Raw genomic sequence first — 25469 nt, forward strand, 5'->3', positions numbered from 1 at the left:
TCATTACCCGTCAAATAATTCAGTGATGGCCTCTTGGTGCTTTACCAATTTCCAGTATTTTACATTTCTTTGCGTTAAATTTCATATCCCACATCCGGCTCCAATCATGTATCCTATCCAGATCCTCCTGTAGCATTTTACAATCCTCCTTAACCTCGACCTTCCTTAAGATCTTTGCATCATCAGCAAACAGACTTGCATATCCGTTCCTTCATCTACCATATCCTAACACCTAGCCTTGTGGGACTCCTCTTGTTACTTCCCTCCATCCAGACATCCTATCCTTTATTACTGTTCTCATTTGTCTGTCTCTCAAAAAGTCTCACATCCATTCCAGGAGGTTCCTCTTCAGTCCTCCTATATGCTCTAGTTTCCACATTAGTCTCTTATGGGGTACCTTGTTGAAGGCCTTCTCCAAATCTAAATACACACAATCCGCCCAACCGTCTCTCTCCTGTAGCACGTCAGTTGCTCTTGAGTAAAAGTTCAACAAGTTGGAAACACCTGACCTTCCACTTCTGAATCCAAACTGACCTTCAGTCAAATTATTCATCTCTTCCAGATATTTTATCCATATGTCTTTCAGGATTCTCTCGAACAATTTTGTGACCATGCTCGTTAGGGACACTGGTCTATAATTCAGGGGTTCTTCCCTGTTTCCTCCCTTATAAATTGGTACCACATTTGCCCTCTTCCATTCTTGAGGCACTTTCCCCTCTTCCAGAGAACACACAATTAAACTGTGAATCTTATCCGCCAGTTCTCTGCATTCCTTCAGTACCCACTTAGAGATTTCAAATGGTCCTGGGGCTTTCCTTACATCTTGAGTTTCCAGTAATGTATACACTTCCTGTACTTCCACTTTTATATCTTATCACTACATTTCTAGTCACTCCCTCCCCTGCCACAAGCTCAATTTCGTTAGTGAAAACCAGTTGGAAACATTTGTTCATTGTTTCAGCTTGCATTGCCACATCATTATAGACCTCTCCTTGTACTTTCAGTTTGGTGATTCCTTCCTTTTGTTTCAGTTTTCCATTGACAGTTTGAGTTCACCCTTATATGTGTCTGTTATACCTTTTTCAAAATTCCTTTCTTACCTCTCTGCATATTCTTGTGTATTGATTTCTAGTTCTTTTATATTCTTCCTTTTTTCTGCTGTTACCTCTCTTTCTCCAGTTGTTCCACGCTGTGTCTCTCTCTTTTTGCTATGATACACCTTCTATTAAACTACTCCTTTTTCTTGTTTTCTTTCCCCCATACGCTTGGTACAAATTTTTCCACTCCCGAATTATAGAGGTCTAGAAAGATATCCCACTTCCTCTGTATCTCTCTTGTTTCTCTGAATTTTCTCCAATCTGCATTTTTGAAAAATTTTCTCAGTCCTGTAAAATGGCTTTCCCAAAGTTGTATCTTCCCTGCTTATAAAGCTCGTCTCTTGGCTCCACATTCCCTGTTATCATCTGGAACTCAGTGACCACATGATCACTCTTTCCCATAGGAGACAAATATTTCAAAGATTCTGTTACATCAGGTTCTTTGGTAAACAGTAAGTCTAATCTTGCTGGTGTGTCCTCACCTTGGAACCGTGTCTCTTCTTTGACCCATTGCGTCATCACATTGTTCATTGTTATATTTAATGATATAGTGCCCCACGAATCTTCGCTGCCTCCTGAGTCCCATTCCTCCCAGTTCACCTCTTTATAGTTAGTCACCCATCAAAATTATATTGCTGCTTTTCTCAATATTTTCTGCAAATAACTAGCCATGTCTGACAACATCTGGTATTCATCATCATTCCACACTCTTGTCTTAGGGGGAACATACACTACCGCCATCTCTCTCTTGCTATTCTCTCCAGTTTCTAATTTCATAGGTATCACTTCAGCCCTGCCTTCTCCCATTTCCACGATATCTACATTTATGTTGTTCTTCACTGCTATCATCACTCCTCCTCCTGTTTTTTGTTTTTTTTGTCTCTTCTCCACAGTTTGTATTTACCATCTCCCATATGAACATAAATATCTTCTCTTAACTTGCTCTTTATAAAGCACACAACATCAGGTTCATGTACCCTCAAGAAATCGTTAATTTCTAGCTTTGCCGATATTAAGCCATCAGCATTAGTATATACCACCCTCAAATTATTTTTTATGTTTTTTATACCCTTTTCTTTCTCTCCGTCAGTACCACTTCCTCAATTTCTGATCCATAACTCTCCAGTAAAACACTGTCTTCTCTTCCTCCATTCTCTGTTCATTTTTTTGCCTTTGCTTCCACTACTAACTCCTTTATTTTAGCTCTTTCTTCATCATTTGCATCTCTCCTTATCCAAACATTTTTTTAACCCTTCCTTGTCCGATAATTTCCATGTTCTAATGATAATTTCGTTTACTGTTGCCTGGGACTTAAACTTTACCTTCAGTGGCCTCACCTCTCCTTCCTTGTACTCTCCTAACATAAACACTTCTTCAGTCTCGTCTTGAGCTTCGTTGTTTCCCTCCATAACTACTGATATTATTTCTTTAACCTTACTCAATTCTTCTCTTTCTGATCTTACTTTCATACGTTTTTCCTTTACTCCTGAAATTATTACACAGTTTTTCTTATCTGCTGCATCCCTGACTAAAGATTCGCTACTTCTCCGTACCCTAACCACTTCCTTCTGCATCTTTTCCTTGCTTTGTTGTTGTTTATTCTCTTTCAAATTTACATTTCCTTCTTCCTGAATTTTCTTCCACCCCTTTGTTGCTCCTTGATTTCTTTAATGTGCTCATCTTGCATCCTTGATTTGGATTCATACTCATCTAGTTTGCTTTTCATCCTGTCCCTTTCTTCTTCCAACCTCTTATTCTCCCTCTTAAGCTGTTTTACTTCATTAGAGGCAGATTCATTACTCACTTTTAATTGTGACCACTCTTTCTTGTTCATCACTGTGTGTACAAACTTCTTCCAGTTTATTCCGTAGATTTTTTATCTCTTTCCTGCTCTATGGTCCGTTCCTGTAACACTCAGATTACTCCCCATACCTTTTTTAACTCCTCGACATTCCTCTCCGCTGTTTCCTCTACTCCTGCTATTCTTGTTTGGTTCAGTTTAGTACTACCATTTCCCACATCATCTTCGGAAAAGCCCACGAAATCCCTCTCGCCAGATGTAAACAAAGCACCGTCCCTTTCCGCCATGTTGCAACCATATGGAGACTTTCTATTTCCACTATATATTGCACTTTTTATGACCAAAACCGCATTTTTTTTTTTATAACTACTGTCCAATGGGACCACCACTCACGCACTCATTCACATAATCACAAATAGGCTGGTCTCCTTTTCGTTGCTGATTCAGCGATTATTCCCCACGATCCAGGAAGAGCTCCATTTCTTCAGCGACCTGTGTGTGTGTGTGTGTGTGTGTGTGTGTGTGTGTGTGTGTGTGTGTGTGTGTGTGTGTGTGTGTGTGTGTGTGTGTGTGTTCTTACCTAATTGTATCATTACAGGAATGAGTCAAGCTCATACTGTCCCGTGTCTTAAACCATTTTTATCATACATATCCTTAAATTTATGAATTGTTTTGACACACACTATTTCATTCAGTAGTGCATTTCAGTGGTCAGTTGCCCTATTTGGGAAACTAAATTTCCTTATGTCTTTATCGCTTCTCTTTTTATGCAGTTTTTTGCAGTGTCCTCTTGCTGATGCATCCCCATAGGTTATGTAATCATTTATGTCTATTTTCTCCTTCCCTGATATACAGTTATATAGCATAATCATGTCTCCTTTTTTCCTTCTATCCTGTAGTATAGGCAGATTCAGTTTTTCTAGTCTTTCTTTTTAGCTTAGATCCCTTAAGCTTGGTGTCCATCTTGTAGTGACCCTTTGAACTTTTTCAATCTAATATACTAAAGCAATAGCCGTGTGTCTGTGTGTGTGTGTGTATTTTGGGCAGCCGAAGCTACACATTCAAATCGCACCAAAATTGGCACAGAAATTGCAAAAAATTCACTGTTGTGAAGAAACTTGGTTCCATCACGATTGAAAAACTTTTACTATATTTAAAGAGCGATCACATTTTGACAAAAAAAACTCCACTCCTGGCGCCTGGCTTAGGATCTCCGTAGAATTTTTTGCCCACAGGTAGAACTAAAGTATTTCGGACTTTCTTTCGAACAACTCGGTTTCCATTCCTGAAGCTTCAGATAACACAATCAATTGGTTAGCTGCAAAATATCCAAGTGACAGCGTTACACTAGAACAGCACATAAATGCGAGAGCCCTCCGCTGGAGCAAGTGCGAGGGGCCCGAAGGGCCCATGAGCACTTATCTACATGTTTTTTGAGATGAGGACTTCAGAATGCTGATGCATACTCCACTGATAAATGATGTTATTATCTTTCTTAGCATGTCTTCATTTATGTATGTGAATTCTATTCTCATATTTGCAAGCAGTGTATACATGTTCTGTACCTTCTCACTGATGTGGTCAGCTAGAGATAGTCTGTTATTGATAATCACACCTAGGTCCTTCTCGTTTTCTGATGTGTGTAGGGTTTTACTTCCTAACTTATAATCCCAATCAGGTCTTTTTCCATTTTTACCAAGCTTGATTACATGACACTTGTCCATATTGAATTCCATTTGCCATGTATTGCTCCATTCATGAAGTTTATTAAATTCTTCTTGTAGCTTTTTACAAGAGTCTGTGTTAGTAATTCTCCTTTGTATTTTTGGATCATCAGCAAACATATTTAGATAGCTTTCATTTCCAATATTACTGTCTATATCATTTATATGCACTAAAAACATAATTGATGCCGGCACTGAGCCCTGTGGAACTCCGCTAGTCAGTTCCCTCCATGATGAGTACTTTCCCCTTAGTACTGTTCTCATCTCTCTTTCTCTCTCTCTTTCTCTCTCTCTCTTTTTTTTTTTTTTTTTTTTTTTTTTTTTGGAGAAAATCTTGCTTCCAACAATACAGTTTGCCTCAGATTCCTCCTTGATGGTATAGTTTCCATAAACGTCTTTGGTGTGGTACTCTGTCAAATGTTTCTTGAAATCTAAATAGACACTGTCCACCCATCCTTCTCTGTTCTGTAATGTTTCTGTTACTGTCATAGTAGCTCAACAAATTAGTAACACATGATTTTCCCTTTCTGAAACCAAACTGTCTTTCTGTTATCATATTGTGCTCCTCTAGATGATTTACCCAAACTTTTCTTATCAGCTTTTCTAATACCTTGCTTACAACACTGGTTGGTGTTACTGGTCGGTAGTTGAGTGGATTTTGTCTATTCCATTTCTTGAATAAGGGAACAATGTTTGCTTTCTTCCAAATATCAGGTAGTTTACCTTGTCCCAATGATTCTTTGAAAATTAAAGATAATGCTTTACGTAACTCCTTTGCACATTCATGTAACACTCAACGTGAAATTTCATCAGGACCATTTGCTTTTCCTTTGTTTAATTTACTTAACTCCTCCTGTATTTCTTTTTCTGATATTTGTATATCTGGTAGGCTATGTGTGGGCATGCATGTTTTGTATAATCCCTCTCAAAATTATTTTCTTCTGTAAAAACTGGAAATTCTTATTTAGTGCTTCACAAATATCCTTCTCTTGTGAGTAGGTGATTCCCTCATCTGTAATGGATTGTATTTGATCTTTTACTTTGGTTTTGCTTTGGATTTAGCTGTAAAATTGCTTCAGTTGATCACTACTTTTATTTACAACGTCCTTCTCAAACTGTTTTTGGGCTTCCCTCCTTATTCTTGTATAATCGTTTCTTGCCTGTTTATAGTTGTTGCATGCCCTTTCACTATTGTCTTTTTAATCAGTTCCACAACAAATTTCTTTTTTCTTTTGATTTTTACATTCTGTATTAAACCACTTCTTTATTTTTTTTTTTCTGCTTCTTTTTGCTGTGGGATGTACTTCTGGACTCCTATGTCATAAAGTTCACAGAATTTTCTATATATAACATTTTAATCTTGTCCTCTAAGCTCTTTTTCCCAATCTATTTCTAAGAAGTATTTCTTTACGTCAAGATAGTTGCCCTTTTTGTAGTTAAGACTTTTTTTTGTAACTTTCATTACTATTAACTATGTCATATGCAATCCTGAAGTTGTAATTTAATACTGCGTGGTCACTTTTGCCGAATGAAGGGTGATACATTATATTGTCAGTATCATTTTCTTGCCTAGTAAATATAAGATCTAGTACTGATGGTATGTCAGGTCCTCTTTTTCTGGTGCTTGCTTTTACATGTTGTTAGGAAAAACTCTTGCACAAGGTCCAGGAGCTTTTGGTCCCAACAGCTTTCCTTGTTTTTTATATCTAGAGTATTCCAATTTATATTTGTATTGAAATCTCCAGTTAGTATAATTCTTTCAGATTTCTCCTCCATTCTATGTAGTAATGCTCTTAAACTTTGAATTGTTTTCTCTGCCAGGTCTTCATATTCGCCTTTTTCCCAAATGTTTGATCTGGGTGGCATGTATTAATTTGTCACAGTTACTTTCCCTTCAGACGTACTAATCTCTGCTGTGATCAGTTCTACCTGTGAAGGTACATCTAGTTCTATTTCCTTGACTTGCAGAATTTTGTTTGTATATATTATAATTCCTCCTCCTCTTTTTTAAGTTCCTATCTCTTCTCCATATATTGTATTCCTCTAGGTTTAGTGTATCGTTTGATATCCTTGGTGTTAATTTTATTTCAGTTAGGCAAACAATATGTGGTTCCTTTGATATAATCATTCATCTCTGGTAATTTAGATACTATTCCATCTACATTAGAGTACATCAACTCAATCATCTTGTTTACATACTTGTCATGGCTTGGGTCTACTACCTTTCTCCTTTTTATTCCCTCCTGTTTATGTACCACTTTCGAACCTGCAATCCAATTACTTTGTAAAAAAAAATGTGTTCTTCTCTTCGTCTGATCTTCCCTCATTCTTTGTTCTTGCCTCCCTCTTCTCATTTAGTAATCCAAGTTCCTCTTGAGTTAGTCATCTTTTTATCCATATTTTTTGAAGTCCCCTTTTTCCTTAAGTTTGCATTTTTCAGTATTTCCTCCACAGTGTTTACACTCTGGAAGGTTACTTTCAGGGGCCTTGATTTATTTCTGTCATATTTCCTTAGTCTTTTGTGTTCCTCTGTCTTTACTACAGATTTCCTCCGACACTTCCTTCAATATGTTCATTACATTTCCCATCTCATTTATGTCTCAAAATCTTGTTTTTTATTTCTTCCTCCTGCATACCAGTGATTACTATAGATTTGTTGATGTCTGCTGAATCTTTGACCAATTTTAGATTGTTTTGGATTATTTTCTTTAATGCTCTTTTCTTCAACTCTTGTTTCTAAGTCTTTCTTTACTTTCACCATTTCAGCATATGTGGTTTCCACATCATTTTTGCAGCTTTGCATTGCTTCATTTACCTGGGTTATCTTCTCAATTTCATTGCTATGATCTATCAGAATGCTTGCCTGCCTTAATGTCTCTGTATCATTTCTGAACTCGTCCATATTACTCTCATGGTTGACAACTGTGCTTGCCATTTCACTAATCTTCATTCTAAGTGTACCCACCTCAACTGATAATTCATCTATTTTTGTGTCTTTATTATTAATCTCCTTTACTAAATTTTCATTTTCTTCCTTCTGCATGTGCAACTGCTTTTTAATTTCATCTATTTCACTCTGAAATGTCTTCTCTAATCTGTATACTTGTTCCACCAGCTCATTATGCATCTCCATATCCACCAGTTCGTGGTAGAAATCTTCATCCTGCTTTCTACCTTTGCCCCTTTTCTTAACTCCTTCCAAAGTTGATTTGCTAAAGATGGTGGTCATCATCTGGTACTAACACAAAGCTTCTACATACAGTTTTGCATTCCTCTACATCACAGACTAAACAGTCAACACTGAAACAGCTGATTTGCTTGTTTTGGCACTACTGCCTACTTCATTGTATTGTGTTATTGGAACACCACTTTTTCTTAAACTTCCTCTTTTATATTAGAACGCTGTTTAGTTGGACCTAGTACTGAGCTTGACTCATATAAAGATACTTTTTAGGTATAGGCATTTGAGGGCCGAGATTGACCCGTTGTGGAGTGATGCCAGGCACGTCCTCTCACTGTCGCATCTAGTGTGTGTGTGTGTGTGTGTGTTGTTTACCTGTTTGTGTATACAGGAATTGAGCTAAGCTTGTGTGTATGTGAGAGATAGATGGAGAGAGAGAGAGAAAGAGAGACATGGTAAATTGAACAGTGTGAACATCTGTTAATGATGTGTATGTATGGATGATCGTATATAAGCTACTAGTGTATCTGTGTGCAAGAGATGGACAAATTTGAGTGTAACTTCAGAATAAATATTTAGCATGGCGGGAGACACTGTGACCAAAAAGTGTTGCTATCTGTAAATGATGCACAGATATGAGTGTAACTTCAGAGTAAATATTTGGCATGTCGGGAGACACTGTGACCAAATAGCGTTGCTATCTTCAGCCAGAGACATTCAGCACTAAGTTGTCCTAACATCAAGAAAAGCCTGACATATTTTTGTTGTGCAATGTGGGCCACTACAGTACACAATACTACCTATGTATGTTATTGGTGTACACTGAACTTAGTAATTCGTGCATTATTTCATGGAATGCTGTTTTAATCATGATGTTGTTGAGAAGCAGGAGTGCTAGCTGGGTGGTACTGGAAAATTCCGATGATTTTCACATTTGTAGTTGCTAGTCAGATTTGCCAGATAACCCGCTGTTGTGAGTGGAGGTATGGTATTTTGTAATGTTATGCATTAAATTTTATTCTCTTTCTGTATAGGTTAATGCTTTATTTGGATGATTGTTTGTTAAATTATGCAGTTTAATTTCAGTTTGTATGATAAAGCATTTAGAGTGCTACATAATGTAAGAAAGCTCTAGGATATTCTGGATGTCTCCGACATCAAAAAATGTTGTTGCTAGGAGCACATCCTAGAATGGTGGAGAAGCAAGGAAGGTTGAAAAGGATGTGGAAGAAAATAGAGGAGTTTAAATTAAGTTTCACTTCTGGCCTTGTGAAGTTAATGTAGCCCTGGAGTTGTGAAGCAGACAGTGTTATTACTTGGAAAATGAATACTACGGACACGAGAAGCCTGTGTTATTACGCCGCTTGAGTTGATCTTGTGTACACTTAAATGCTGACCCTACAGAGAATGATTCACTGGGCTATGTTCTTCCTATGCTGAACTGCTGTTGGAACCTGTGGCAGTGTGGGACATGGACATAACAAGTGGTGTCAGGAGTGGGATAGAATAATAATGGAGTGAGTCTGATCTTTGACATGGAGCTGGAAGGTATACAGACAGGAAGTCAGACTAGGTAGGAGGAGGCATCTCTGCCTGCAAGCATGAAGCTTCTACAAGCTCAAAGTGAAGGACAGGAAGAGCTCAGGAACAAACTCAAAGAACAACTACAGGCACAAAGTGATAGATGGAAAGAACTCGGTGAACAATGACAAGCACAAAGTGAATGACAGGAAGAACTCAGAGAACAGCTACAAATACAAAGTGAACAACTGCAAGCACAAAGTGAAGAACAGAAAGAACGATATGAACGTCTTCAAGAGGCATCACAGGAACAACAGAAGGAATTGCAACTGAGGATGCAGGGACAGCTTGATGCTTTCCTGGGGGAAATGAAGGAAGAACAGCAACAGTTGAAGGAGGAAGTATATGCTGAGCTACAGCAGCAGACACATGAGGCAAGCAATAATGTCATCGAGTGCAGACAGCATGTATATGACCAGCTGAAGATAATTAGTGAGAGAATTGGAGTGCTCACCATCCACTCACTCGATGTAGTGATGCTCTCAGATGTCTACCCTTTCCTCTTCTCCATCCTTCTTTCCTTCCATCCTCTTTTGTCTTTCTTTCCTTCATTCCTTCCTTGTCCTTCTGCCTATGGGTGACTTTACACTCCCTCTTCTGTCTTTCATTCCTTCATTCTTTCCTCTTCCTTCTACCTGTGGGTGACTCTACACAGAGTGACAAGCCAAATGGTTTTCTGTACACCAAGAAGCCATTTACTATGCTGGGTGGTAACCATACAGTACAACCAAATTTTGGCGCCTGGTGGTTTAGTGGGTAATTATTGCACTCCAGTCGGATTGAGCCGGTGAAGGTTTATATCCAAGGGATGGTTGGGGTTGATTGCTCATGTAATGCCTCTCAGGGATGAGTGAGGCTGGTCACTGTCATCTTAAATGTCGGCACCAACTGCCTAGTCCTGGGCTTCTATGCTTCTCATGGAGCAATGTAAGATTGGATGATGGATGGATGGATGGAATTGAGGCTGTAGAGAATTCTTGTGCTGCTGAGCCTCGGGTTGGTGTACAGGAAGCATATGAAAAAAGTGGACAGTGTATGGTGAATCTTGATGAATCTCAAGCATCTTAAGGTAGCTTTACAAGGTTGAATAATCAGAATGTAGAAGTTTTACATCCTGGACTTAATTATGATGCCCCAGTTATAGACTCCAAACCAGTGCAGTGCATGGCTATAATGGAAGTCTAATTAAAAAGAAACCTCTGGAATTTGATGGTAAAGTATCTTGGGAAGTTTAACATGTGCAGTTTTAGTTACTTGATGATCAGAATGATTAGAATGATAGGCAGAGCTTGCTCCTAGCCTCAAGGGTGCTGCAGTGGAGATTCTTGGTAAGATGTCAGTGGAGGAGAGGAACAGTTATCAGTCCCTAGTAGAAGTGGTGGAGCGCAGATGTGGGACCATGTACCAGACTGAGGTTTACAGAGCAAGATTTCGAACTCTCGAACGAGCTCAAGGCAGATCTCTTCAGCAGCTTGCTCCTGACCTGAAGAGTATGTCACACAAAGCGTACCCTGGAGCAGCACCTAACCAGTTGGCTGTTCTTCTGAGGGACATTGATGCTCTTGATAGTCAGAGATGAAAGTGAAACAGGCACAACCAAGAAGCATTTGCCAGGGCTATGGAGTTTGAGTCCTACATTAGGTCCTGTACGTCCTCTGGAGTTCAAGTCCTTCATCAGGTCCAATACATCTAGTTTGCAGGCAGGACATAGTGCAGGATTCGAGGCAAGAAAGGGGCAGGTACATGAAGGAGAGAAATTTGAATTAAGTCACTGGTATTGTGAGAAGCCAGGACATAGGAAAGGGGACTGCTACAAGTGGAAGGGGGAACAGGAGAAAATCAGAGGAGGTTGCTGGTTCTGCTGGAGGCCAGGACACAAGGAGGAGGAATGTTGCAAATGGAAGAAGGAGCAAGAACAGAAAAGTGCAAGAAAATCTGCAATTGCCACAAGAGGTGTTGGACATGAGAGGTGGAACATGTCAGTTGTGATTGTCCATTGAGGAAAAAGAAGAAGAAGAAGGCTGCAGGAGGATAACTGGCACACCGTCTCGGGAAGCTGGACCAGCACAACTATGAGTTACAGCACTCTCCTAGCTGAGTTCATGGCAATGCTGACAGCCTGAATTGTCAACCATGTGACCCAGTTTGCAAGGAGTGTTGTAGAAAAGGAAATTCTAGCAAGAAATGCTGCTGTACTGCAGTGACAGGGCCAGTGTCAACTGAAGAAGACCTGAAGAGGATGCACATGGAGGATGCAGATTTACAACCATTGCTAGAGTGGCTGCAGCAGAGTACAGTGCAACCATTTTGGGAAGTGGTTTCCAGGTTCAGCCCTGTGACCAAGAGCTACTGGAGTCATTGGTACCTTCTTCGTTTGAACAACAGACTATGGTATTAGAGTGTCAGTGGGAGACACCTGATGGCCTCAGTAAGCATTGGCAACTGGTGGTTCCCAAAAAAATAGATCTGAGGACTTAGAAGAGTCTCATAACTGGATCACTAGTGGGCATCTGGGAGTGAAGAAAACTCTTTGAGTTGGCTGCGACAGAGGTTCTATTGGATTGGCATGCGTAAGGATGTTCAGTGGTGTCGGGCCTGTAATCTATGCTGTGCCAAGAAGGGACCCAAGAAACGTGGTTGTGCTCATTTTCAGCTGTACCAAGTGGGTGAACCGATGGAAAGAGTTGCAGTGGACATTGCTGGACCTCTGCCACTCACTGAAAGAGGAAACCGATATTATATGTGTTACTATAGGCTGCTTCACAAAGTGGCCAGAAGCCTATGCCATCCCTGATCAGAAAGCTGCAACTGTTGGTCAAGTGTTGATTGACCAATTCTTCATTCGTTTTGGGATGCTACCAGGGCTACAATAAGATCAGGATAGAAACTTCAAATCTGCTGTGTTCTGTGAGTGCTGCAGGTTACTGGAGTTCAAGAAGACCAAGATGACTCCACTGAGGCCACAGTCAGATGGGATGGTTGATAAATGCAACTGGACCCAGGGACAAGAACTGGCCAAGTACTGTGTAGAGGGACAGATGGAATGGGACCAGAAATTACCTGCGTTGCTAATGACATATTGGTCTGCATCCCACGAGCCTACCAGCTACACCCCTGCAAAACTGATGCTGGCCACAAGTTGTGATTGCCAGTTGATCTATTAATGGGAAGACCACCTGGTGAAGAGCTGCCTACAGACACCTCCAGCCATATGAAGCATCTCCAGGAAAGACTGGCTGAGGTACATCAACAAGTTGGAGGAGCTCTGAAGTTTTCAGGTGATGTGATGAAGCACAAGCATGATGCCAAGGCAAGTGAGGTGAGCTTCAAGGATGGTGACAGAGTTTGGCTATACAATCCTCAGCGGAGAAAGGGACAGTCACCGAAGTTGCTTAGCCCGTGGGATGGTCCTTACACTGTGATGGACCACCTGTCAGATGTAACATACTGTACCAGATTCTGGGAGGCAGGAAGTCTCGCCCAAAAGTGGTACACATGAATCATCCCTGGTAGTACCATGGGCCAGGACAGTACAGTTGGGATGTCTTCAAAGAATTGTGCACACCCACAGCTGATGATGTTGAGGAGGATGAAGGAGCTGAAGCACGAGAGGATGGTGACAGTTCCCTTGGGAAGAAGTGAATCACGAAGAGGACCAAGTCATTCCAGGATGAGCAAATTGTGCGGAGGAGCAGGGATGTTGTCGGAAGCAGCATAGGAGAAGACCTGATAAGTTGAAGGACAGTTTTGTGTATAATTAAATGTTTTGTTTGAATGAAGGATCATGTTTGTAAGTATTGTGTAGTTTTGTCGGGACGACAAAAGGCAAGAAAGGGGTTAGTGTTAAGAAGGAGTGCCAGCTGGGTGATACTGGAAAATTCTCGATGATTCTTGCATTTGTAGTTGCTAGTTAGAGTTGTTAGATAGCATGCTGCTGTGAGGAAAGATATTTTGTAAAATTGTGCATTAATTTTTATTCTTTTTCTCTCTCTATTGTTGTACTTGGATGATTGTTTGTTAAATTATATAATTAAATTGTGGTTTGTATGATAAAGCATTAAGAATTCTATGTAATGTGTGAATGCTCTGGAATATTTTGGATGTCTCCGACATCAAAAAATGTTGTTGCTAGGAGCACATCCTATAATGTTGGAGAGACAAGGAAGGTTATAAAATGATGGGGGAAAGAATAGAGGACTTTAAGTTTAGTTTTGCTTGTGGCCCTGTGAAGTTAATGTAGCTCTGGAGTAGTGAAGCAGACAGTGTAATTACTCGGGAAATAAATGCTACAAATGCGAGAAGCCCGTGTTATTATGACACCTGAGTTGAACTTGTGTACACTGATAGGCTGACCCTACAAGGAACGATTCACTGGGCTATGCCCTTCCTATACAGGCACACCTTGAGATCCAGCACATTGCTAATCGATGATCTGCTAGACCGAACAAAAGAAATGGGGGAACATTCTCACAAACTGAATGGCTGCCGATTCACTAGTGAACGTTCGACCCCTTCCTAGGTTTGAAACGAGCGCATCTGGATGCGTTTGTGGTGGTGTACGAGTATCTCTTGGCCCTTCCCCCCCCCCCATCCCTCCTCCATCCCCTGCCACACTCAGCTCTGCCAGGCATGTCTCCCTCCCCCAGCCCAGGTTATCTCTCTCTCCCCATCCCTCCACCCTCCCTCTCTCCTACTTGTCTCGTGTGTGTGTGTGTGTGTGATTGAGTGAGTGAGTGAGGAGACTGGAGGCGTAGGGGAGACCGCTAATCTCTGCCACCCACTTGTTTTTGCCCAAACCTACAGGGAATATGGAGGGCAAATTCTTTCTTCTGTATCCCAGGGAATAGATGCAAGGTTACCACATAGCATAGTAAATGGTTTCCCAGGTTCCTGGAAATTTTTTTTGCTTATCACTTAGTGTAAATTAGTGGGTGATGGCCCAATGAGATTGAATCCAAGCATTTGCTTGGTTGAATTCTGTTGAGTGTAGTACTTTATATAGTTTATTTTTTAAGTTCTTAGTAGAAATTATACATTACTGTATTTTATTTAGTGTCAGAGCATCATCAGCAGAGTATCATATTGTTGATAAGAATGAATTGTGTGTTTGTATCCTCCACCCTGAATTAGATCATTATTTTTGTTTAATTTTCAGGCCAATCGTATAACCCCACGTATGAAGATCACCAACAACTCCTCGGACGTGCCATAAACCAGGAAAAACGTAAAAAGAAGGGTGAGATCTGGGTGAAACGTCAGTTAACAGATTATTTCCCCTCTAAAGACAAAGCTCCCACTGAAGAAACCTATCTCAGTGAAATGTCAGAAGGTCTACCAAGGGCTGGCGAGGATGAGGATGAGGAAGAAGAGGAAAATATGAAGGTAAAAAGGATTCTGATTAGTGCTTGGTAGATATTAACAAAATGTAGTGAAGGAATAGGGAACAGTGAGTAGGAGATAATAGGATTTAGAAGTTTGTAGAGCTATTACAGGGAGTGTTTGGTTAGGAATGCTAAAGCTGTTTGTGGTGTTACAAAGCTGCCAACAAGTAAGAAAGGAATACCTTGGTGGGATGTGAAGGTTTAAGTGAGAGAGAGATGTGTGGGGTGGATATACTAAACGGAGTCTGAAGAAGAATAAGAAGAAGGGAAAAAAGCCTATATTGAGAGTGAAAAATACAGCTGTGACTCACTGTACTGTGGGGTTATGTCATGTGAAAACCCATCGTATAATGAAGTATTGTATAGCAAGGTCTGTATAACTTGGACTTAATGGGGATAGGGAGAGGACCCTTGACCAAAAAAAAAAAAAAAAAAAAAAAAAAAAAAAACATTTAGGCAGTATTTCACACACAAAGTTATCACTTCACTCAGAGTTGCACATTGCACCATTTGCAGTGCACTTGCACTGTTATTTGGTAGTAGCAGTGGTGTTTCAGTGGCCATTCATGTACCATGTAGAACAAAAGGCAGAGGATCACGGACGGCACAGGCAAACACTGGGTGACCACCTTGGCTCAGTCAAGTGGCTAGGAGGCTATATACATATTGTAGACACAATTTCCAAGTCACAGGTTTCAATTTGTCACACAAAAAAGTTTTCACTTCATTTAATATCACACACTGCACTGTTTGTTAACCCCTTAACCGCGGGGCATCACTTTCATGACACTTGGGAGCAAGGGATCATACCGCGGGGTGTCACTTTTGTGATTCTGTGTTATTTTGAATTCGCCCGGTCTTTCAAGTGGTGCCTTGTATCATCTATCAGTACTGTCAGTGTCCAACACTAGTCAGCACTCCTAATCTCATCTGTACTCCCATCCATTGTTGACACTTTAGCCATTTCTCCCCGTTCTTGACTCCCCTCCCTACCTCCCCTCCATTACCCTCTCCTCTCGCCTGCCCGGCCGTGCTACGCTAAGTAAATCTTCCCTGGAATTTTCCACTGATTTCATCCATTGAAATAAGCCCTATGCCCTATTCTTATACCAAATAATATATACAAAAAAGAAATAAGGTAAGTGAGAGTGCCATACACCTGGAATTGGCTAATTATCGCCGGACAACACCTCACGTGCACTTGCTCGCTAATTTTCGCTCTTTTTTTCCCCTTGAAAAATGCCGTATAATCTAGTCCCATAATAAAAATATATACTGTATAAGAAAGGAAGGGAGAAGCCTAAGTGATATTTACATTCACCTGGAACTACCTAATTTATTATGTATTGTCTAGATTTCCTGCCAATCATTTCATAGTGTATATATTTGCAGCTGTCACCACGCTGACATTGGCAGCATTGCACTCCCCCTAGGCGGCTAGGCCACCACACTGTATTCAGTTTACTGTCGTCTTTCAAGGTGAAACCATGTCGGATTCGCGCCTGTCCAATTCCGCCGCTTTTTAGCCCCATGCAAAGGGCCTTGTGACCTCTACCCTTTACTAAACCTCGTGTGGAAAGGGGTAAAGAGTTAAGTGACTGCTGTGGAACGTCAACTGGCTAATTTGTCAATGAAAATGATAGACAGTGACTACGATCTTTCTGGTGAGTAAAACAGTGCAAGTGGAAATGTAAATAATGTGTAAACAGTAAGTGAAAGCAGTGAATGTAAATATAAGTGAACAGTAGAAAATAGTTTTATAAGTTACTGCAAGTGACAGTGCATAACACAGTGTAGATAAAATAGAAATGTAAATAATGTAAATAAAATAGAGAATGTAAATAGAAATGTCTATCTATCTATCTATCTATTGCCAGACGCCTCAATCCCGTTTGGGGTGGCCACAAACAAATCGCCTCCAAGTCGCCCTGTCCCCCGCCATTTCACTGCCCTGCTCCCAACTCACACACCCCTCTCTCATATACCTCTCCACCCCATCCCTCCATTTCATCCTCGGCCTCCCCCTCCCTCTTCCCCTCTCCACCTCACTCACATACACTCTCTTCGTCAGTCTTTCACCCTCCATCCTCTCCACATGGCCAAACCACTTAAGTGTGTTCCTCATAACGCTTCCTATCACATCCACATCAACACCACAACGCTCCTTTATATTCTCATTCATCAGCCTGTCTCTCCATGTGACTCCACAGGCTCCTCTTAAATAACTCATTTCCACTGCTCTCACTCTTGACTTGTGTCCTTCCAACAACGTCCAAGTTTCACTTCCATACGTTAGAGTTGGTATCACAATACTGTCATGTAGTAACTTTTTCACTTCCATGCTCACTTCCCTGTTTCTTATCACTGCTTTCAAAGAACCAGCAATCTTTCTTCCCTGCTGTACCCTTTCAAGCACTTCACCCTCCAAACCTCCATCCTTACTCATCACACTACCCAAGTACTTAAACGTACTCACATCTTCCAATTCCTCACCATCCAACCTTGCTGTACATTCACTGACTTCACCTCTCTCAAAGACCATCACTTTACTCTTCCCTACATTCACCTTTAGATTCCGTTTCTTACACACTCTCCCAAACTCATCCACCAAGCCTTGCAGCTCCCCTTCATCTTCACTTAACAACACAGTATCATCTGCAAACAACAGTACAGGGAGTTTCCAAACACTATCCTCCCTCACCAGGGTCACTCCAACATCCAGTACCCTACCTTGTACCTCTTTTATTACCCCATCCATGTACAGATTGAACAACCATGGAGACATGACACATCCCTGTTTCAACCCAACTTTTAAAGAGAAAAATTCATTTAGTTCACCATCCACACGCGCTGCAGCCTTCGCACCATCGTACATACTCTTCACAGCATTCAACAACTTCCCATCTACTCCATATATTCTTAACACTTTCCACAATCCTTGTCTATCCACCCTGTCATATGCTTTCTCCAAATCCATGAAAGCAGCATACAACTTCTTTCCCTTCTCTAGAAACTTTTCCACTAATGATCTAAGAATGAATATCTGATCTACACAACCTCTTCCCTTCCTAAAGCCTCCCTGTTCTTCTCCAACTAATTTCTCTGTTCTTTCTCTAACTCTGTCAATAAGTATCCTACCATACACTTTTCCTATTATACTAAGAAGACAAATGCCCCTATGATTACCACACACTTCTTTTTCCCCTTTTCCTTTGTACAAGGGAATAATTATACCTGACTTCCAATCCTCCGGGACTCTACCTTCCTCCCAGGCCAATCTGCACATCTTCCACATCCATTCTACTACTATCTCTCCCCCATGCTTCAGCATTTCACCACACACTCCATCAATTCCTGGGGCTTTCCCTGATTTAACTTTCTTCATTGCTTCCACAACTTCTATCCTACTGATTTCTTCCTGTCTTCTCACTTCCCTCCTTTTCCCAGCCATTCCCCAGCCACTTATACTCGCATTACTTCCATCCTCTACGTTCAACACTTCCTTAAAGTGTTCTCTCCATCTGCTCACTTTTTCTCCCTTCTCCACTAGTAATCTACCATTTTTATCTTTCACTCCCCTGCTAACTTCACTTCCACCCTGTCTTACTCTTTTCACCTCTTTCCAGAACATTTTCTTACAGTCCCTCCACTTTACACTCAAATTCCTTCCAAATTCCTCATCCACTCTCTTCTTACTTTCTCTTACTAATCTTTTCACCTCTCTCTTTCTTTCTACATATAACTCTCTCTTCTGCCTCTCAACTTCTTCCACGCCCCTATTTCTCATCCATTCATTGTATGCTTTCTTCTTTTGTGCCACAGCCTGTTTCACCTCTTCAGTCCACCACGCTGTTCCTTGCACCCTCCTCCGTCTTCTCTTCCTTCCACGCACCACATCACATGCTGCACATATTTCTTCTGTAAAAATCCTACACACACCTTCCACGTCTCCCATCTGCTCCAATTCATATTTGCCCAATCGTTCCTCCACTTCTCTCTTATACTCTGCCTTTTTCTCATCCTCTTCTGACCTTTCCACTCTCTTTGCCACTACTCCTTCCTCTCGTCTTTCCTTTCTTCTAATCCTCCATCTTACTTGAAATCTAATTCTGGCCACCACCAAGTAGTGGTCAGAAAGTCCACTCCCCCATCCTCTATAAACTCTTGCATCCATTACACATCTTCGCATCCTTTCATCCACACACACATAATCAATCATTGCCTTCCTTTCATTCAGTTCACCACCCACCCTTCTCATCACTCGCCATGTATACCTGTGGATCATTTTATGCCTGAAGAGGGTATTGGCTATCACCAACCCCCTCCCAGCACAAATATCCACTAACGCACTCCCATTCTCATCTATCTCAGCAGGCACACCCCACTCACCAACTATTCTATCCACCTTCACATTCCCAACTTTACCATTCATATCACCAATCAAAAACACTCTCTCATTCCTTCCAAACTTTTCCATGCACACTTCTACATTTGTCCAGAACTCTTCTCTCACTCTTCTAGCACGATCTTGCGTTGGCGCATACACACACATAATCGCCCACATTTGTATTCCAACTTTCAACTTTACCCACACAATCCTAGACCCAACTGATCCATACTGTCTTATGCTCCTCTTCCATCTTTTACTCACAACTATACATACTCCTTCCTTTGCCCTCTCATTCTCATCTACTCCTGCACATATACCCCATCCATACTCCCATTCTCTCACACTTTCTCCTCTCCATTTTATTTCAGTTATTCCACATACATCCACTTTCGCACCCTCAAGCACCTGGACAATCCCTCTCTCTTTCACCTCATCATTCGCTCCCCTTACAGTCCATGTTCCGATAATCATGTCCTTTGTCCGGTCCTTGGTCGTCATCGTTTGGTCAGTCCTTGTCCGAGGCTTATTGTTTGTTTTTTTAGTTAGTTGTTTTCCGGGGAGGGGCACTAACCCTCCGCCAACCCTTTTAGTCGCCTTTTACGACAAGCAGGGATACTGGGGGAGTATTCTTGAATATAAGAATACGAGTATATATACTAGGAGTAATGAAAGTGAAAGCTTCGCTCTAGCATGTATGAATACTATGACTTATGAAGGTGGAAGTGAAAGTGACAGATTCACTCTCAACGTTAGTATACAGGACGAGAAAGTGAATGCTACGTATTTTACTGAAAGAGATTTTGAATGCCTACAGTGACAATAAACTACTGTTACTGAAGGAAACTTATGAATAAAAACTGTAGATATATATAAGTGTTATATAGTAATAGAAATATAAAGTGTGAGTGTTTTTATGAATAATAAATGACAGAACACCAGCGGCGAACAAGTGCAAATGGAAGGTCATATGTGCTCGTAATTTTCATTGCTTTCAGAGTTTTTTTTTTTTTTTTTTTTTTTTTTTTTTTTTTAGTATGGATTCCAAACTATTTGAGAATCATAGAATAGTGTTTCTAGTGATAATATCAGGCTGTGGTAATCATATTACGGGTTGTCGGGAAGTGTAAAGTGGAGACTTCATTACCCAACTTCAGAGGTCTCCACAAGTCCTATGGTACTCAACAAAGTCTCAACAAACATCCCAGGAGAAAGCTGAAGGTATGTGCCATGTGCATATTTAATTTTAATATTCTAGGACTAATAAGTGATTTTTGGCAAATATTTTTAGAGAATCTGTCGGAGTGCGAATATGACCGCAAGACACGCAAGTCAAGCAAAAACAACTCCGCAGCTTAGGGGTTAAGCACCTGCACTGTTATCTGGCGATAGCAGTGGTGTTTCAGCGGCCTTTCTTCCTGAAAATGGAACAAAAGACTGATCCATCCATCCATCCATCATCCAATCTTACATTGCCCCATGAGAAGCGTAGAAGCCCAGGGCTAGGCAGTTGGTCCCGACATTTGAGAGTGACCAGCCTCACTCATCCCTGAGTGGCATTACATGAGCATTTAACCCCAACCACCCCGTGGATATAAACCTTCATCGGCTCAATCCAATTGGAGCGCAATAATTACCCACTAAACCACCAGGCACGAAAATCTGGTTATATGGTTACCACCCAGCATAGTAAATGCTTTCCTGGTGTACAGGAAACCATGTGGCTTGTCACTCAGTGTAGAGTCACCCACAGGCTGAAGGAAGAGGAAATAATCACAGCAAATAGAAACACTGGTCAGTCATCTTGGCTCAATCAACTGACTGGGAGGCATCGTTCTAGTGAATTCGTGATCACTTTGCCATCGTTATTCTAAAAATGGGTCTAACTATTTGTTCATTAGTATAATGATTTATGGGATAGTGAACAAGCATATACCAAGACCTGACTGTATATGAAAGTTTTGGTGAAGAGAAGGAAGAAATAGGTAGAAAATTAATTTGGAAGAAGAGCTAATGTAACCTACTCCGACTGAAGAATGAAAATGTGAGGATGAGCGGGGAAAGTATGTAAGTATATGAGATGAAAGTAGGTGCATACCAACAGTTGGAAGAGAAACCAGGAGCAGATGGAATTTTAAAAATGATTAATGGGAGTGATGAGAGCAGAGTAGTAATAAACATGTTTGGATTTGTGTTGCTCAAAGAAGGATTGTGGTCCCTGAGAATGTAACAGCGGTAGAAGTAAAACCCTGTGAGGAAGTGGTGGTTGTTGCAACCCCAGGCTCATCCAGACATGTACCCAGGGGTTCACAGGAAACAGCCTTTCTACTGTGCACTCCCGAAGATATGTTGAAGGATTATCTGTGTTGTGATATTGAGGGGTATAAAGTGAGTAAATGTGTTGTGGTGCAGGGCCTGTGTTGCAGTGTGGGCTTGGTGAATTGTGTGTGAGTGAGTTATATTTTTTGTTGATACTGAAGCAAGGAAGGGTGACAGCTGCATCATACTGTGGCTAGATGTACTTGTGTCTCCCTGAGTAGGATTGTTTTTGAGGGGTTGATGACTGGTGGTGGTTAATGAAGGAGGTTTTGGATGGCTGTAGTGGCAATGTATTTACTGTATGTATCTTTCTGTGAAATATAATGTTTGGTGGAGGAGGAGGGAGGTTATTGAGGAATTCTGTTTAGTGGTGAAAGGTTGTCTGTTTTTTGTTTCTCTGTAGTGGAAGTGCTGCAACATTAAGTTACATGGATGGGATGGATCATGAGCTGAAGCAATAAAGTGTGTGCACATTATGCTCATGTATTTCTTTATTGGAAGTATTTTTGTTTCATGTTAGAGGAGATATGTTGATGAGGGACACGTAGAAATAATAAAATGTTGGTCAAGTGGGAGGGTTGAGCTGATACCTCACATGGCTGGCTCAGGTGATTACTATGAGACTATATAACTGACGGACAGCCAGAGTAATTCAGTGACAACCCAAAAATGTAACAAGAAGAGGCAGATGGAGCACAGGATGGAGATAAGAAATTCATATATTTTCTGGGACTATAGAAAATGCTAACAGTCAGTATGTCGGAGTGGAAGAAAATGAGAGAGGCCTATCCTGCAGTGGACTGTCTCAGGCACTTGATGATGATCTGATCAGTGTTAGAAATTGGCTGTAATCTGACCGAGGCATTAAACCACCACGTACCTTTCTAGACTAATCGAGCTCACTTTCCACAATAAACCACCCCCTTTAACCCATAAACTTTGGCATTAGAATTTCTTGGCCATTCAGTGGTTAAAAAAAAAGAAAAAAAAAAAAGTTTTCTATCAAAAACATGATATGAAAGTTTTTCAAGAATACTCCCCCGGTATCCCTGCTTGTCGTAAAAGGCGACTAAAAGGGTTGGCGGAGGGTTAGTGCCCCTCCCCGGAAAACAACTAACTAAAAAAACAAACAATAAGCCTCGGACAAGGACTGACCAAACGATGACGACCAAGGACCGGACAAAGGACATGGTTATCGGAACTTGGAATGTAAGGGGAGCGAATGATGAGGTGAAAGAGAGAGAGATTGTCCAGGTGCTTGAGGGTGTGAAAGTGGATGTATGTGGAATAACTGAAACAAAATGGAGAGGAGAAAGTGTGAGAGAATGGGAGTATGGATGGGGTATATGTGCAGGAGTAGGTGAGAATGAGAGGGCAAAGGAAGGAGTATGTATAGTTGTGAGTAAAAGATGGAAGAAGAGCATAAGACAGTATGGATCAGTTGGGTCAAGGATTGTGTGGGTAAAGTTGAAAGTTGGAATACAAATGTGGGCGATTGTGTGTGTGTATGCGCCAACGCAAGATCGTGCTAGAAGAGTGAGAGAAGAGTTCTGGACAAATGTAGAAGTGTGCATGGAAAAGTTTGCAAGGAATGGGAGAGTGTTTTTGATTGGTGATATGAATGGTAAAGTTGGGAATGTGAAGGTTGATGGAATAGTTGGTGATTGGGGTGTGCCTGCTGAGATAGATGAGAATGGGAGTGCGTTAGTGGACATTTGTGCTGGGAGGGGGTTGGTGATAGCCAATACCCTCTTCAGGCATAAAATGATCCACAGGTATACATGGCGAGTGATGAGAAGGGTGGGTGGTGAACTGAATGAAAGGAAGGCAATGATTGATTATGTGTGTGTGGATGAAAGGATGCGAAGATGTGTAATGGATGCAAGAGCTCATAGAGGTTGGGGGAGTGGACTTTCTGACCACTACCTGGTGGTGGCCAGAATTAGAATTCAAGTAAGATGGAGGAATAGAAGAAGGGAAAGACGAGAGGAAGGAGTAGTTGCAAGGAGAGTGGAAAGGTTACAAGAGGATGAGAAAAAGACAGAGCATAAGAGAGAAGTGGAGGAACGATTGGGCAAATATGAGTTGGAGCAGATGGGAGACATGGAAGGTGTGTGTAGGATTTTTACAGAAGAAATATGCACAGCATGTGATGTGGTGTGTGGAGGGAAGAGAAGACGGAGGAGGGTGCAAGGAACAGCGTGGTGGACTGAAGAGGTGAGACAAGCTGTGGCACATAAGAAGAAAGCATACAATGAATGGATGAGAATAGGGGCGTGGAAGAAGTTGAGAGGCAGAAGAGAGAGTTATATGTAGAAAGAAAGAGAGAGGTGTAAAGATTAGTAAGAGAGAGTAAGAAGAGAGTGGATGAGGAATTTGGAAGGAATTTGAGTGTAAAGTGGAGGGACTGTAAGAAAATGTTCTGGAAAGAGGTGAAAAGAATAAGACAGGGTGGAAGTGAAGTTAGCAGGGGAGTGAAAGATAAAAATGGTAGATTACTAGTGGAGAAGGGAGAAAAAGTGAGCAGATGGAGAGAACACTTTAAGGAAGTGTTGAACATAGAGGATGGAAGTAATGCGAGTATAAGTGGCTGGGGAATGGCTGGGAGAAGGAGAGAGGTGAGAAGACAGGAAGAAATCAGTAGGATAGAAGTTGTGGAAGCAATGAAGAAAGTTAAATCAGGGAAAGCCCCAGGAATTGATGGAGTGTGTGGTGAAATGCTGAAGCATGGGGGAGAGATAGTAGTAGAATGGATGTGGAAGATGTGCAGATTGGCCTGGGAGGAAGGTAGAGTCCCGGAGGATTGGAAGTCAGGTATAATTATTCCCTTGTACAAAGGAAAAGGGGAAAAAGAAGTGTGTGGTAATCATAGGGGCATTTGTCTTCTTAGTATAATAGGAAAAGTGTATGGTAGGATACTTATTGACAGAGTTAGAGAAAGAACAGAAAAATTAGTTGGAGAAGAACAGGGAGGCTTTAGGAAGGGAAGAGGTTGTGTAGATCAGATATTCATTCTTAGATCATTAGTGGAAAATTTTCTAGAGAAGGGAAAGAAGTTGTATGCGGCTTTCATGGAATTGGAGAAAGCATATGACAGGGTGGATAGACAAGGATTGTGGAAAGTGTTAAGAATATATGGAGTAGATGGGAAGTTGTTGAATGCTGTGAAGAGTATGTACAATGGTGCGAAGGCTGCAGTGCGTGTGGGTGGTGAACTAAGTGAATTTTTCTCTTTGAAAGTTGGGTTGAAACAGGGATGTGTCATGTCTCCATGGTTGTTCAATCTGTACATGGATGGGGTAATAAAAGAGGTACAAGGTAGGGTAGTGGATGTTGGAGTGTCCCTGGTGAGAGAGGATAGTGTTTGGAAACTCCCTGTACTGTTGTTTGCAGATGATACTGTGTTGTTAAGTGAAGACGAAGGGGAGCTGCAAGGCTTGGTTGATGAGTTTGGGAGAGTGTGTAAGAAACGGAATCTAAAGGTGAATGTAGGGAAGAGTAAAGTGATGGTCTTTGAGAGAGGTGAAGTCAGTGAATGTACAGCGAGGTTGGATGGTGAGGAATTGGAAAATGTGAGTACGTTTAAGTACTTGGGTAGTGTGATGAGTAAGGATGGAGGTTTGGAGGGTGAAGTGCGTGAAAGGGTACAGCAGGGAAGAAAGGTTGCTGGTTCTTTGAAAGCAGTGATAAGAAACAGGGAAGTGAGCATGGAAGTGAAAAAGTTACTACATGACAGTATTGTGATACCAACTCTTAATGTACGGAAGTGAAGCTTGGATGTTGTTGGAAGGACACAAGTCAAGAGTGAGAGCAGTGGAAATGAGTTATTTAAGAGGAGCCTGTGGAGTCACATGGAGAGACAGGCTGACGAATGAGTATATATGGATGCGATAGGAAGCGTTATGAGGAACACACTTAAGTGGTTTGGCCATGTGGAGAGGATGGAGGGTGAAAGACTGACGAAGAGAGTGTATGTGAGTGAGGTGGAAGGGGGAAGA

At 41.2% G+C, this 25469-nt stretch overlaps 1 protein-coding gene across 1 annotated transcript in view; it reads left to right on the top strand.

Annotated features, from left to right (window-relative positions):
- LOC145393009 (ribosome biogenesis protein NOP53) overlaps nucleotides 1–25469 on the top strand; it is a 69207-nt gene that overhangs the window by 19910 nt on the left and 23828 nt on the right. Inside the window, exon 6 of the mRNA XM_080267328.1 lies at nucleotides 14540–14766. Within this exon, the coding sequence (XP_080123454.1) occupies nucleotides 14540–14766 (227 nt within the window). The remainder of the gene's footprint in view (nucleotides 1–14539; nucleotides 14767–25469) is intronic.

Source organism: Coenobita brevimanus, chromosome 23 (genome assembly GCF_032717465.1).
Source record: "Coenobita brevimanus isolate Jiangsu-jjx chromosome 23, ASM3271746v2, whole genome shotgun sequence".
Classification (NCBI taxonomy): domain Eukaryota; kingdom Metazoa; phylum Arthropoda; class Malacostraca; order Decapoda; family Coenobitidae; genus Coenobita; species Coenobita brevimanus.